This window comes from Candoia aspera, chromosome 1 (genome assembly GCF_035149785.1).
Source record: "Candoia aspera isolate rCanAsp1 chromosome 1, rCanAsp1.hap2, whole genome shotgun sequence".
In the NCBI taxonomy this organism is placed as follows: domain Eukaryota; kingdom Metazoa; phylum Chordata; class Lepidosauria; order Squamata; family Boidae; genus Candoia; species Candoia aspera.
This window is the reverse complement of record NC_086153.1, coordinates 278,343,780-278,358,508: the sequence shown is the minus strand read 5'-3', so window position 1 is coordinate 278,358,508 and position 14,729 is coordinate 278,343,780. Positions and strand designations below refer to the sequence as shown.

The window sequence follows — 14,729 nt, the reverse complement described above, 5'->3', positions numbered from 1 at the left end:
GATGGACAATACTAAAGGAGATTGCAATAGTAACAGCAAAAAATCTGCAGGCCCTTCTTGCATTGTCTGATGTCAGTGTTCGTAAGTTCACCATAAGGAACACACTGAACAAAAGTAATATACATGGGAGAATCCCAAGGAAGAAACCAATGCTCTCCAGAAAACACACTGCTGCCTATTTCAAATTTTGTAAAGATCACTTGAATGTTCAAAGAGACTATTGCAACAATGTTCTGTGGAGAGATGAGAGAAAAGTGCAACTTTCAAGGATTAATGAGAAATGTTATGTTTGGAAGAAAAGAAAAGAAAAAAAAAACATGCATTCTAGCAAAAGAATCTCATCCCAACTATGAAGCACAGTAGTGGGATTACCATGGTTTGGGGTTGCTTTGCAACTCCAGTATCAGGACAATGCAGTGCAATCATTAATAGACAATGGATCTGGACTGCAATAGCAAATGCTACAGGAGAATTTCAGGGTATCAGTCTATGAACTGAAGCTTAAATGGATCTGGGCCATGCAACACAACAATAATCCTAAACACACAAGTGAATCTACAACAGAATGGCTTAAGTAGAGATTCTGCATTTTGGGGTGGCCAAATCATAGCACTAACCTTAACCTAGCTGAAATATGGCATGACCAGGCATAAGCAGTTCATGAAAGACAATTCCAAAACATCAAGAACTGAAGCAGTTAGGAAAATAGGAATAGACCAAAATACCTCCAAGCCAATGTGTGCAACTGACCAAAGTACAGAAAATGTTTCATTGAAATTACTGTTGCTAAAGGAGATCCCACCAATCACTAAATCTAAAGCATCACATACTTTTTCCAACGAACACAGTAAGTGTTGGCTCAGTGTGTTCAGTAAAGACATCTATTAATAGGATTTAGACAAAGTTTAGATCTGTAGTGAATAAAGAAGATGGCCTTGAAGGACAGAAGGAAGACGTGCTACCAAGGCAACAATCAGGTACAGGTAGTCCTCAGCTTACATCCATTCGTTTGAACAACCGTTTGAACTTGCAACGACACTGAACGAGGGGGACGTACAACCAGTACTTGGAATTCCGGCTGTCTCAGTGTCCCTGAGGTCATGTGATCACGATTTCTGACATTCCCTGCTGGCTTTCCACAAGCAAGTCAATGGGGAAGCAGGCTGGAAATCAGAAGTCGTGATCACATGTGAGGTGCTTGCCTAATGACACGCATGGTCCTCGCTTAGTGATGGCAACCAGGACTGCCAGAACTACTGTTGCTAAGCAGTGTGGCCACATGATGTCACACTTTATGACCACGTCGCTTAGCAATGGCAATTCCTGTTAATGTTTCCTACTACAGATTAAGGTTGCTACGGTAACTAATCATTTTGGCCGGGTGAAGAGGTTGAATTTGATTGTCTCCTTTTCACATGCTTGATGGCTGCATCGCCTGGGGGGGAGGAACTTGCCTGGACTTCTTGTTAGTTCCTTTTTTCCTTTTTGTGCAGGCATGTAGTAAGCCAGGCTGCTCTCACTGAGAGCCAAGTCCTTTAAATATGTTTTGCTTTCGTTTTGCTTTCTGTAAATAAATTATTTTTATAGAAATGCCTGGTGTGTGACTTTTCTGATCTCTCCTGGGCCAAAGGCTTTCCCAGCAATCTGCCAACAATTCCAGTCCCAATTGGCATAGTTAGCTGAGGACTAACTGTAAACAAAACTTGAGCCCAGGCCATGTCAGTAATTTGCGAAAACACCTCAGGCAGCCCCCACTCCACCCCATTCTCATGAAGATAAAAGAGGAAAGGTAGCCCATTCAGATTTGCAAGATTCAGTTACTATAGCTGTTCTAATAAAAGTAGCTCTAGGTCCTCACAATGTCTTTTTCTTAGGCTGGTCTATCTGATAAGACTCACAGTGTGATCTTGCAGGATAATGGATAATTCTAAAGGATTCACAAACTTTGTCACCACTGTAATAGTATGCTAGTATGTGGCTTGTTTTGATTTAGCATAATATGAGAACCCACCCATTACATCTTAATGTTATATGCAAAACAGGCCACTATAACTTAGTTTAACAAACCAAGGTTTAAAATCTTGGCTTAACATGATGTATGAATTCAGCCATGCTGTTCTTTCCATAAAATAGGAAGGAGCTTCTGCCTACTTACTGTAACTTGGCTTATTTTCAAGAAAAATAGTGACATTTTGCCTAGTAACACAATAAAAACATCCATATGTGAAGTTGGTAAAGTTGGCTTAAAAGAGATCTATATCTACATCTACATCTATGTCCTATATCTCTATCTCTATATCTCGTTTATATAGTTTAGATCAAAATTCATCTTTCTGATACAACTGCATCAGACATGCAATATACAAATAACAAACATTATAAATGTGACTCAACACTTACAAAGGTTGAACTCCAAAACTAAGTATAGAATGGAATTCAGATGAAGCATCTTCCATTTCTTTATTAAGTAAAGATGGAGCAATTTTGGTTTCTTCAAAAATGAAATAAAGATTGTTACAACATTTGATTTTAACTAACCGAAATACAGTACTTTTACCATTAAAAAATTACTATAAAAATTCTTACTTTTACTATAAAAATGCAATTATCAGAGTAATTTGGCCAAAATGATTTCTATTTAGCCACATCTTGTGAAAAATTAGATAGTCTGGATATACATGAATAAAGATTTGTATTTCTGCCTGGGCAGTGACCTTCAAGTGCAGAAATAATGACAAAGCTATCCTAATGCAATACAGGTAGACCTCTACTTATGACCATTTGTTCAGCGACCTTTCAAATTACAGCAGTGCTGAACAAAGGGACTTTTGACGGTCCCTAAAGTTACAGCCATTGCAGTGCTCTCATCGACACATGATCAAAATTCGGTGCTTGGCAGCCCATCCGCACTTACAACCGCAGGGCCACTTCAGCTCCCCCCACCCACCTATCTCCCGCCCCATCTATGCCCTTTTGGCACTCTGCAGCCTCTGCCGCCCTAGCTGACCTTTGCCATCTTCTTGCTCCCGCTACTGACCAAGGATGCCCAGCCTGGCCCTTTGCAAGGCAGCTACTGGCCACACAAGGCTTTCTTCCCAAGGTCGTGCACAGCAGTTTCCTCATGAGACCTGGGAAGATGGCCTCACGTGGCCAGCAGCTGCCTCAAGAAGGGCCAGGGTGGGCACGCCTCGTCAGCAGTGGGAGCAAGATGGCGACGGTCAGCTCGGGTGGCAGAGCACAGAGTGGCAGGGGCCTCTCTGGAGGCTACCATGGCTGGTACTGGGCTGAGGCGGATGAACCTTCCAGGGGCGGCTGCGGCTTCACTGTCACTTAGGGACTTCTTGCAGTTCCAGAGCTGCTGTGTGCCAGGAAGTCCCTTTGTGCTACACTGCAGCTCCAGAGCCACAGCACGCCAGAAAGCCCCTTTGTGACGCACTGCTGGGCCAGGCAGGGGCGGCCGAGGCTTCCAGGGCAGGCTGTGGCTTTGTACTGCAGCTCAGGGACTTCTTACAGCCCCAGAGCTGCAACGCGCCAAGAAGTCCGAGCCACAACGTATTCTTTCCCCGGCCTTCCTGAGTTTGCGCCGCACCACAGCAACCCCCAACTCATGTGCGGCCTGCACCAGCCCTTCCAGGCCTCCCCCACTCCCCTGTGGCACCCCCGTGCTCCATACTTGGGACTCCCACCTATTCCCACTTAATGACCCTCACATCTTGGGGTTAGTACTGTCCTGGATTGCTGTTGCTAAGTGATGCAGTCACGTAAAGTGCAACAGCACTTTACGACTGCATTGCTTAGCGACAGAAATTTCAGTCCCAATTGTGGTCATAAGTCAAGGACTACCTGTATACTAGTACAGACAATATACTAAGGGGAAATTAATAAAACATAAAAGAAATGGAACCAATATTGATTGCACTAGTAAAATATAACCAGAGGAAAAGATTATGAGAAATAATAAAGGTCAGTGGAAGCAATCTTGTAAGTGGAAAATTTAAATGGGATAACAACTTAACTGTTTAAATATTTAACAGCATCTTAAAGTAGTTCTCTCAGTTGTAAAGTTCTCCATGAGATGTACTAACCTTTATTGCTTTTCTCGTTGTAACCAGCTATCCGAGCTATAACAATCTCTAGCCACTTTGACAAAGACAGAAGCTGAGCTACCATTTCTGCATCCTCACTGACAATACAAAAAGATAGGAATCACTCTTTCAGATGTGCATATTCTATACAAGACATCATTTAAATAGCTATTTGGTTATGGTGGTGATTATTCAAATATGAACTGATCTCACTGTGGTTGTTCTAGCTATCAAAAATCGGTATTTCCTCCAAAGTTTAGAAAGATCTTAGACTGGCCAACATGTTGATAAAATGCTCCTGTAACATAGCAAAGAATAATGTACTTTCCCTATAAATGGAACAAAAGCTGCTGCAGATTAAACTTTAGGAAAAATTAAATATGATCACATACCTGTTTATTTTCTCTGTTTGCAAAGGAATAATTGGTATCACAGTATTGCACAGGGACTTGCACAGTGGGCAAAGGTACTCTCCATTCCCTAAATCAAAACTCTGTTCAACATGATGACGTTGTCGAGAATTCAGTTGAATGGCTTCAAAGTATCTGAAATGGTCAAATAAATATCCCAGAATAAATCTCCTAGTACAGGCATGCAAAACCTAGTTAAATTTGGTATTGTTTAGCTCTAGAATTACCAATTTAAATGGACAGTCATATTCATGTGTTAGAAGTGAGGGACTGCTCTCAACCCAGTATGAGAACCTGGCTTTCATATACTTTTTCCCCTCCTTTGAGAGGGAGACAGCAATGAATGAAGTGATCTGCACCACATTCAAACACTGTACATACAATCTCTCCCAACCAGTCTATTTATAGCAATGTTAAAATCAGAAGGTTTGGGAGATTCACATTGAAATAAATGTGGTTGACATCGAATTTGTTAGATGTTTCATCTATAGTAAGGCAGGTGCACACAGTCCCAGTATACTGCATTCAGAATCTTTCCTAGAATATAAAGGCTGGTAAGGCTTGATGCAATTTAAGTTATGTGGCAGAAACAGTTGTTCAAAACATTTATGCAAATAAACTACTATGCAACAGAAACTCAAGCTGTAAATCTAGTAAATTAGTACATAAATATTTCAACAGCAGTGTTTTTACATATTATGACTTTGTGTTTTAAAATTAGTAAGCACGCAAAAAGCAAAAAATAATAAAGTTGCTCATAAAACAGTCAAAATCCCATTTATCTTTCCTTCCTTCCATCCATGAATAATCTATAACATCTTGATATGCGGTTAAGAACAAAGACTAAAAACAATAGGACAAACATAAACAATGTCAGCCATAATGGCACAACTGACACAGGCAGGCCCAAACTTGGGAAAGGTGGAAGATCCCCTGTGCAAGCTTAACATCCCCTAAATGCCCCTCTCTTTGGAAGCTCATCAGGAAAGCAATGGTCTGAATGTGAAGTTATTCCACAGGAATAAGGCAATCCCTTTTTTCAATCTACCTCAACTGTTATACGGTAGTGTGCAAACGTTTGTATTCTCCTTCATCAGGCAACATGGTGAAGAACAAAAAAGGGGGGAGAAGAGAACAAATGTGGGCATCGTGGAATTTACAGTTATCCACAGTCTTGAGCTTCAGCAAAGGATCGTTACCTTGTCGTGGTGCTGGAGCTTGAGCACCTCAATGATGCCATGAGCTAAACCGTGAAGGGCCACCCAAGACAGGAAGGTCATGACAGAGAGGTCAGACTAAATGTGATCTCTGGGGAAGGTAATGGCAACCCACCTCAGTATTCTTGCCGTGAAAACTAAATGGATCAGTACAACCAGAGATATGTCGGTATACCATCGGAAGATGAGACCCCCAGGTCGGAAGATGGTCAAAATGCTACTGGGGAGGAACAGAGGATGAGCTCAACTAGCTCCAGACGTGATGATGCAGCTAGCTCAAAGCCGAAAGGATGGCTAGCGGCCGATGGTGCTGGTGGTAAACGGCAAATCCTATGTTCTAAGGATCAACACACCATTGGAACCTGGAATGTAAGATCTATGACCCAGGGCAAATTGGATGTGGTTATTGGTGAGATGTCAAGATTAAAGATAGACATTTTGGGCGTCAGTGAACTGAAATGGACTGGAATGGGCCACTTCACATCAAATGACCACCAGATCTACTACTATGGACAAGAGGACCACAGAAGAAATGGAGTAGCCTTCATAATTAATAGTAAAGTGGCTAAAGCAGTGCTTGGATACAATCCAAAAAACGATAGAATGATCTCAATTCGAATTCAGGGCAAGCCATCGAACATCACAGTGATCCAAATATACGCCCCAACCACAGATGCTGAAGAAGCTGAAGTAAAGCAGTTCTTTGAGGATCTGCAGCACCTACTGGACAACACGCCTAAAAGAGATGTTATTTTCATCACAGGAGACTGGAATGCTAAGGTGGGCAGTCAAATGACACCTGGAATCACAGGTAAGCATGGCCTGGGAGAACAAAACGAAGCAGGACACAGGCTGATAGAATTTTGCCAAGACAACTCACTCTGCATAACAAGCACTCTCTTCCAACAACCTAAGAGACGGCTTTATACATGGACTTCACCAGATGGACAACACCAGAATCAGATAGACTACATCCTTTGCAGCCAAAGGTGGCGGACATCTATACGGTCAGTAAAAACAAGACCTGGAGCTGACTGTAGTTCTGATCACGAACTTCTTATTGCACAATTTAGGATCAGAATAAAGAGATTAGGGAAGACCCACAGATCAGCTAGATATGAGCTCACTAATATTCCTAAGGAATATGCAGCGGAGGTGAAGAATAGATTTAAGGGACTGGACTTAGTAGATAGGGTCCCGGAAGAACTATGGACAGAAGTTCGCAACATTGTTCAGGAGGCGGCAACAAAATACATCCCAAAGAAAGAGAAAACCAAGAAGACAAAATGGCTGTCTGCTGAGACACAAGAAGTAGCCCAAGAAAGAAGGAAAGCAAAAGGCAACAGTGATAGGGGGAGATATGCCCAATTAAATGCAAAATTCCAGAGGTTAGCCAGAAGAGATAAGGAATTATTTTTAAACAAGCAATGCGCGGAAGTGGAAGAAGACAATAGAATAGGAAGGACAAGAGACCTCTTCCAGAAAATTAGAAACATCGGAGGTAAATTCCAGGCAAAAATGGGTATGATCAAAAACAAAGATGGCAGGGACATAACAGAAGAAGAAGAGATCAAGAAAAGGTGGCAAGAATATACAGAAGACCTGTACAGGAAGGATAACAATATCGGGGATAGCTTTGACGGTGTGATCAGTGAGCTAGAGCCAGACATCCTGAAGAGTGAGGTTGAATGGGCCTTAAGAAGCATTGCTAATAACAAGGCAGCAGGAGACGATGGCATCCCAGCTGAACTGTTCAAAATCTTGCGAGATGATGCTGTCAAGGTAATTCATGCTATATGCCAGCAAATTTGGAAAACACAAGAATGGCCATCAGACTGGAAAAAATCAACTTATATCCCCATACCAAAAAAGGGAAACACTCAAGAATGTTCAAACTATCAAACAGTGGCACTCATTTCACATGCCAGGAAGGTAATGCTCAAGATCCTGCAAGGGAGACTTCAGCAATTCATGGAGCGAGAATTGCCAGATGTACAAGCTGGGTTTAGAAAAGGCAGAGGAACTAGGGACCAAATTGCCAATATCCGATGGATAATGGAAAAAGCCAGGGAGTTTCAGAAAAACATCTATTTCTGTTTTATTGACTATTCTAAAGCCTTTGACTGTGTGGACCATAACAAATTGTGGCAAGTTCTTAGTGGTATGGGGATACCAAGTCATCTTGTCTGCCTCCTGAGGAATCTGTATAACGACCAAGTAGCAACAGTAAGAACAGACCACGGAACAACGGACTGGTTTAAGATTGGGAAAGGAGTACGGCAGGGTTGTATACTCTCACCCTACCTATTCAACTTGTACGCAGAACACATCATGCGACATGCTGGGCTTGAGGAATCCAAGGCTGGAGTTAAAATTGCTGGAAGAAACATTAACAATCTCAGATATGCAGAAGATACCACTTTGATGGCTGAAAGCGAAGAGGAACTGAGGAGCCTTATGAAGAAGAAAGTGCAAAAGCTGGCTTGCAGCTAAACCTCAAAAAAACCAAGATTATGGCAACCAGCTTGATTGATAACTGGCAAATAGAGGGAGAAACTGTAGAAGCAGTGAAAGACTTTGTGTTTCTAGGTGCAAAGATTACTGCAGATGCTGACTGCAGTCAGGAAATCAGAAGACGCTTAATCCTTGGGAGAAGAGCAATGACAAATCTCGATAAAATAGTTAAGAGCAGAGATGTCACACTGACAACAAAGGTCCGCATAGTTAAAGCAATGGTGTTCCCCGTAGTAACATATGGCTGCAAGAGCTGGACCATAAGGAAGGCTGAGAGAAGGAAGATAGATGCTTTGGAACTGTGGTGCTGGAGGAAAATTCTGAGAGTGCCTTGGACTGCAAGAAGATCAAACCAGTCCATCCTCCAGGAAATAAAGCCAGACTGCTCACTTGAGGGAACGATATTAAAGGCACAACCGAAATACTTTGGCCACATAATGAGAAGACAGGACACCCTGGAGAAGATGCTGATGCTAGGGAGAGTGGAAGGCAAAAGGAAGAGGCGCCAACCAAGGGCAAGGTGGATGGATGATATTCTAGAGGTGACGGACTCGTCCCTGGGGGAGCTGGGGGTGTTGATGACCAACAGGAAGCTCTGGCGTGGGCTGGTCCATGAAGTCACGAAGAGTCGGAAGCGACTAAACAAATAAACAACAACAAAAAACAGTCTTGAGACTGCAACTCAAGGCAAATGCAGCCACTCCCTTATCCATCCCACACTTCTAATTCTTTTTAATTCTTGCTTTATTTATTGTTTTACCTGATGAAGAAATCTGCAAAAATGTAAAGCTTGAGGCCTACTTTGTGTCACTTGAGTTGGCCTATGACATCTCTTCCCTTACTGTGGGATTTGGAACTAAATCAACAAGCAATTTTTTCTCTGTATTTAGCCTTATATTTCTTTGAGTATATTCCTTGGCTATAAAGTGCTGTCTCTTTACTTTCTGCCTAGTCAATATGATAAATGCATAAGCACCTTAGAAGAGGTAGTTTGAAAACTGACTAAAGATCAAGCAAACAAATAAAAATTACTAAATATATCAGCTCACTTCTGCCAGCAAGCTGCGTGCATCACATGACCACAACTGCCAGTATGTGTTCCACAGGACAAGTCCGGATCCATGAAAAGAGGATCAGTATCTTCTGTTGAGGAAAATAAACAAATAAACACACTGTTTCTTGTTGCAATAAGGGATGTTTTGCAAAATGTGTACTAATACACATCCACTTCTGGCAAGGGACATCTTTTCAGGGAATGAAAAAGAACTTATCATTTATATTAAATTAAAAGACTAACAAAAGAATCTTTGTCATTACATGTGATTGATCAGTGTATCAGTATTTGTCAATGTTTGGTCAGTAATACTCTTGTGTTTCATAATTTTAGGGTTTGGAGGATTTTAAAATAAAAGATAGGATGAGAAGCTATCAGTTGGAAGCAAAGATTCTGATAAATAAATTATATCAAGTTCATTTATGCTGTAAGTATATTCTTCCTGTGATGTTTCGTTACAAGAGAAGTGGGAACCAGATGAACTTATGCCTCTCCCCTTCCCTCCCAATGATTTCAGAGGACAAAAAAAAGGTTATTAGAGCAGGGTTTCTCAACCAGGGTTCCATGGAACCCTAGGGTTCCATAAGAGGTCACTAGGGGTATCCCGGGAGATCACAATTTATTTTAAAAAATTATTTCACATTTGGGCATTCTTTATTTTTAGTTTAAGAACACTGCTAATGCATATATACAGGCCTACATATGAAACAAATATAATAATTTTGTAACTTCTGGCCTATATTTGAGCCTGAATGTGCAGGGGGTCCCCGAGGCCTGGAAAATACTTCAAGGGTTCCTCAAGGGACAAAAGGTTGAGAAAGGCTGATTTAGAGTGACCTGCCCACTTCCAGTTGTTAGGGCTGAAGGTAACCAGCTACTGCTTCTCTAAGCAGGGCACAGAAAGACATCATTTTCAGCCCCTCCACCATAAGTCACTCTCTCCTCTTGCCAAAAGCTACTGGGATTGGACCAAATCCTGGGGCAAGGGAGTGGCAAGGAAGGCAACAGTAGCCTGTAAATCGTGTTCTCTTTTACTAAAATTCCATTCTATGGCTTTTCTTTGAGATGGCAAATAAAGCTTTCCAAAAGGTCACAACATAATATTTCACTTTATAACTTGGCTTAACAGATAAGATTCTAAAAGACAGGAAATACATACCTTCTGCAAGTCCAAGTATTTTCCCCCTACATTGGGTTAAGGCAGTGGATTTCTGGACACAGGCAGATAAAACCATGGCAGCACTCTCTAGCATCACTTCCTGTTCTTCCTGACACAGGATACATGTCAGCCTTTCTTTTTCAGTAACAGACAGGCCTCGCTTGGGCCCCAAGGCAATTCTGACATGATAATGTGGGAGTATAAACCTAAGACACAAGATTCAAAAATCAGTGGATTTCTCGTCAACAGTTTAAAGAGCAAAAGAGCACTAAAATAATTACTCATAATTTACTCTTAGATAAAAATCAAGATTAAACTCTATCTTGCAGGGATGGAAGAGCTCATACATTGGCATATATTCAAAATCTATGCATGCCAGCACTCCCTTCTCTTACGAGAAGATTGAGGCCTGCTCTCAGCTTCTCAGATATAATCTGCTGAGGCATTGCCTTGCCAGAAATGCCTCCCATTTTAGCATGGATAACACTTGCATTATGATCTTATCCTATAATATGTGAGAGAGCCAGTTTGTTGTCATGGTTAAGGCATCAGGCTAGAGGCTGGGAGACCATGAGTTTTAGTCCCACCTTAGGTACAAAGCCAGCTGGGTGACCTTGGGCCAGTCACTCTCTCAGCCCTAGGAAGGAGGCAATGGCAAACCACTTCCAAAAAACCTTGCCAAGAAAACTGCAGTGACTTGTCCAGGCAGTCTCTGAGAACTGGACACAATTGAATGGATTTTTAAAAATGTGAAAGGCATGGCTTGTGCCAATATTCTTCCAACCCAGGAGGTAGCGTCACTTTCTCTTCTCTGGGGATGTATGTCTCTCCTGTGTTATCTCCTAATCAGATAACACCGGAAGGGATCCAAAAAGGTACATTGCCCCAATAAGAGTTATTAACAGTGTTAATTAATGGAACAGAAACTGTTTGCCATTAGTATCTTCCAGGGGTTTTTTGATTTCCCAGTCTAACCTAGGGGGTCTCCCATCCAAGTATTAACCAGGTCCAAACTTGCTTCCGTTCTTTTGCAATTAGCCAACATGTTATTCCCTCTACCTACCTCTCCACTTCCATAACATCTCTTCCTGGTGTTTCTTGTGTGTTTTCATACAAGAGCTTGTGAGTTTCTATGAAATTTTTCTGTAAAGCAGACATCTGAGCCATGATCTTTTGGCGATGTAATCGGGCTACTTCTGCCTTTCTCTTCCTCTCAGCCTTCTCTTTCTCCTGAATTCTCTGCATCTGATTTAACAGAATAAACACCCTCTGTATTATTCAAGACAACCACTGAAATAAAATAAAAGTTGGCATTTCCTTCTGGTAGTCTTGCCAAATCCCCAAACATTCCACATTACTGCCTTCAGCATTCTAAAAACTATCAAATGCTGAGAAGAGCTTGAAGCTCAAAAAGCAGACATCAAAATACTGCCTCTTCAGCCTAAAGTGAAAGTTCATGTTCCCAACAATCCCTGGAGGGAAGAAAGTGCCACAGGCAATTTTCAGGAAAAGAAAAAATACAATTCCATGGGCTACAGAGTGGTGACTGCAATTATTGTGAGTAGTTGCTGAGGATTTGCCAGCAAAGCATACAGTACAAGAAGAAAAACAAAGTAGAGGAATGAGAACCTTTATCAATGCACCTTGTCCTCTATTCGTAAAACATGTAAGACTTTTAATCACTTTAAATGCTTAAGAATCTAGGGCTACCTTATTTCATGGTTACCTCATGCACTTTTGTAGATTCTGACACAGGTGCAATGATGGCTGTAGGAAAATAAGACTTCTCTCTCAAGCATTTTATCGTTTCAAACATCTGTAAATATAGATTTAATAGTTAAACACAAACAAATTGCATGCAACGCATATGTTATATATCTAGTTTGCCTTGCAAGAGGTGTATGGGGACCTAAAGCATTCTCTGCTAGTAACCATTTCAATATAGCCAATACTATTTCTTCTTACTATCTTTCTTCTGTAGTTGGAATGCAACCATCTTTAATAGTTTTACTCCACTTGGGCTCTATATAGACTCTTTTGCTTTATTTTATTTTATGAGGAAAGACGGTAAGACAGGTCACAGCACCCTCAAGCCCCAGCCTGCCAATTCCTGATTAATTTATTCACTTGTAGTCCTTACTTACCTGTAGTACCCAGTTGATCATGTCTTTTTGTGATTCCAATTGTTGAATTCCTTTTAGCTTTTCCAAAATCATGAGGATGTTCATTGCATTCAAAGCAGAGCTTCCCATTCCTTTGTCAACAGAGAAGGAAGTTTTTAAAAAAATCCATTCAATTCAATCAAATCAGCCACATACATTTATTCTCCTAAAGGAGTTGCATTTCCTTCTTTTATTAATAATTTCGACAATTTGAATAATTCAGTATAAGCAAGTTTTAATCATTGTAAATTTACCTTTGGTCACAGCTAACCACTCACTACCTTCTTAGTGATGTATATTTCACTACTTTAAAGAATGGTTTTTGCAGTAAGGTGGTTATTCCCAGGCAACATGGCCATGGCTGGATCTGTATTCCAATGCAATACACTGGGATGGCACTGAGTTGGGGAAGGCTACCATACACTTGAGTCATCTTTCAAGAAAAGACAAAAGCAGGCTCCATATGGAAGATTAAGACTGATACTAGGGAACAGCTATATATGAAAAGAAACTAAGATCTGCTCAACTTGAGTGCTTTTTCTTCCTCCTCATTTTGAAATGCAAGTATTTCTATTGACATACTAAAAAAAGAAGAAGAAATAGTCTTAGTGATTTTAAAAATTGCCTTGTTATTATACCATTAAACCTGATTCTTACATTAGGTTGTTTACTTACAGCAGGTCTATAGATGAAAAACACATTTTCCATGTTATTTTTAAAACACCTTTATTTAAGAAAGGCCATTCTATCTAACAAATACATTTCCAAAATTAACAAAATCAAAAATTGTAAGAATTTAATTGAAACACCCTATTATTACCTTATAGATTCAGCTGTCTTGCATGTACACTGGCTGTATTTTTATATGCTGGAAAACCTAACCAATAAAAATAAATGTACGTGTGGTACAATCCAAATTAGAGAATGGATTGCTCTTTCGAAAGCTCAATTTTGTGATGTTTAGGCACAGGTAATACATGTGTGTGTGTACAAACACACACACACAAACTTATGTGTGTGTATTTATATATGTGGGTACAGGTGTCTGTGTGTGTGTATATATATAATATTACATATTATATTATATTATATTATATTATATTATATTATATTATATTATATTATATTATATTATATATATTTTAATCCTTTCAATCGTGTCCGACTCTTGGAGACTACCCAGACAAATCCTGCAGTTTTCTTGGCAAGGCTTTTCGGAAGTGGTTTGCCCTTGCCTGCTTCCTAGGGCTGAGAGAGAGTGACTGGCCCAAGGTCACCCAGCTGGCTTTGTGCCTAAGGCAGGACTAGAACTCACAGTCTGCCAGTTTCTAGCCTGGTGCCTTAACCACTACACCAAAATGGCTATTAAATTATATATTACATATTACCTATCATATATCATATATCATATTTTAATACAATAGAGCATTATACCCACCCACATACACACACTTACGCAATACATAAATATACTGTGGTGCCTGGTTATATTCATCTGCTTGGCATTTAGAAAGCACTTTGCAGTTACTCTAGATATGGATTCCTGGATCAGTGAATTAACACTTTATTTCTAAATGAAGATTCTATTTTACTAAAGAAGCACACTTACTTGAAGCTTTATGATAGAAGTCAAAGGTCACTTCTTCCTCTGGAATCTCCTCTAACTGATGCTTCTCTTCAAGTAAACCCAAAGCAAGGAGGTGAAGGACCTACATAGAGACAGCAAATGTAATCTTTCAGAATAATGGAATATTCTCCAATTAGCCAGGTAACTGCTCTAGCCAATCTTAGCCACGACCAATTTTTAGGATGGAAACAAACACCAGCCAGCATTTGGATGCTGAGGCACACAGCGATTAAACCTTTACCCAGAGCCAGCCTGTCACAATAAGAGGTGAAGGAATGTAGACCTGGCCTTGGGAATGGGGAAGGAATGAACAAAGTGTTAAGGGGGGACATTCAAGAAAGATTACTCAATCCTGAGAAAGAGGAAATCTTGAAAAAGAAATTCAAAATAATTCCATCTTGATTGTTTGGTATAAGGTTGGGTAGACAGAAACTCTGATAAGCTGTTATTCTGCCCCACAATACTAAAAAGCATCCTTGGAATTCCTGCAGTGCTCGTTTT

General features: G+C 40.5%; 1 protein-coding gene across 2 annotated transcripts in view; it reads right to left on the bottom strand.

Moving 5' to 3' along the window:
• UBR1 (ubiquitin protein ligase E3 component n-recognin 1) overlaps positions 1 to 14,729 on the bottom strand; it is a 74,064-nt gene that overhangs the window by 18,347 nt on the left and 40,988 nt on the right. For both annotated transcript variants that reach the window (XM_063289877.1, XM_063289876.1), the window contains exons 26-34: positions 14,211 to 14,310; positions 12,584 to 12,693; positions 12,166 to 12,255; positions 11,503 to 11,684; positions 10,440 to 10,645; positions 9,276 to 9,369; positions 4,478 to 4,630; positions 4,086 to 4,183; positions 2,401 to 2,491 (exon numbers count right to left, since the gene is read on the bottom strand). In XM_063289877.1, the coding sequence (XP_063145947.1) occupies positions 2,401 to 2,491; positions 4,086 to 4,183; positions 4,478 to 4,630; positions 9,276 to 9,369; positions 10,440 to 10,645; positions 11,503 to 11,684; positions 12,166 to 12,255; positions 12,584 to 12,693; positions 14,211 to 14,310 (1,124 nt within the window). The remainder of the gene's footprint in view (positions 1 to 2,400; positions 2,492 to 4,085; positions 4,184 to 4,477; positions 4,631 to 9,275; positions 9,370 to 10,439; positions 10,646 to 11,502; positions 11,685 to 12,165; positions 12,256 to 12,583; positions 12,694 to 14,210; positions 14,311 to 14,729) is intronic.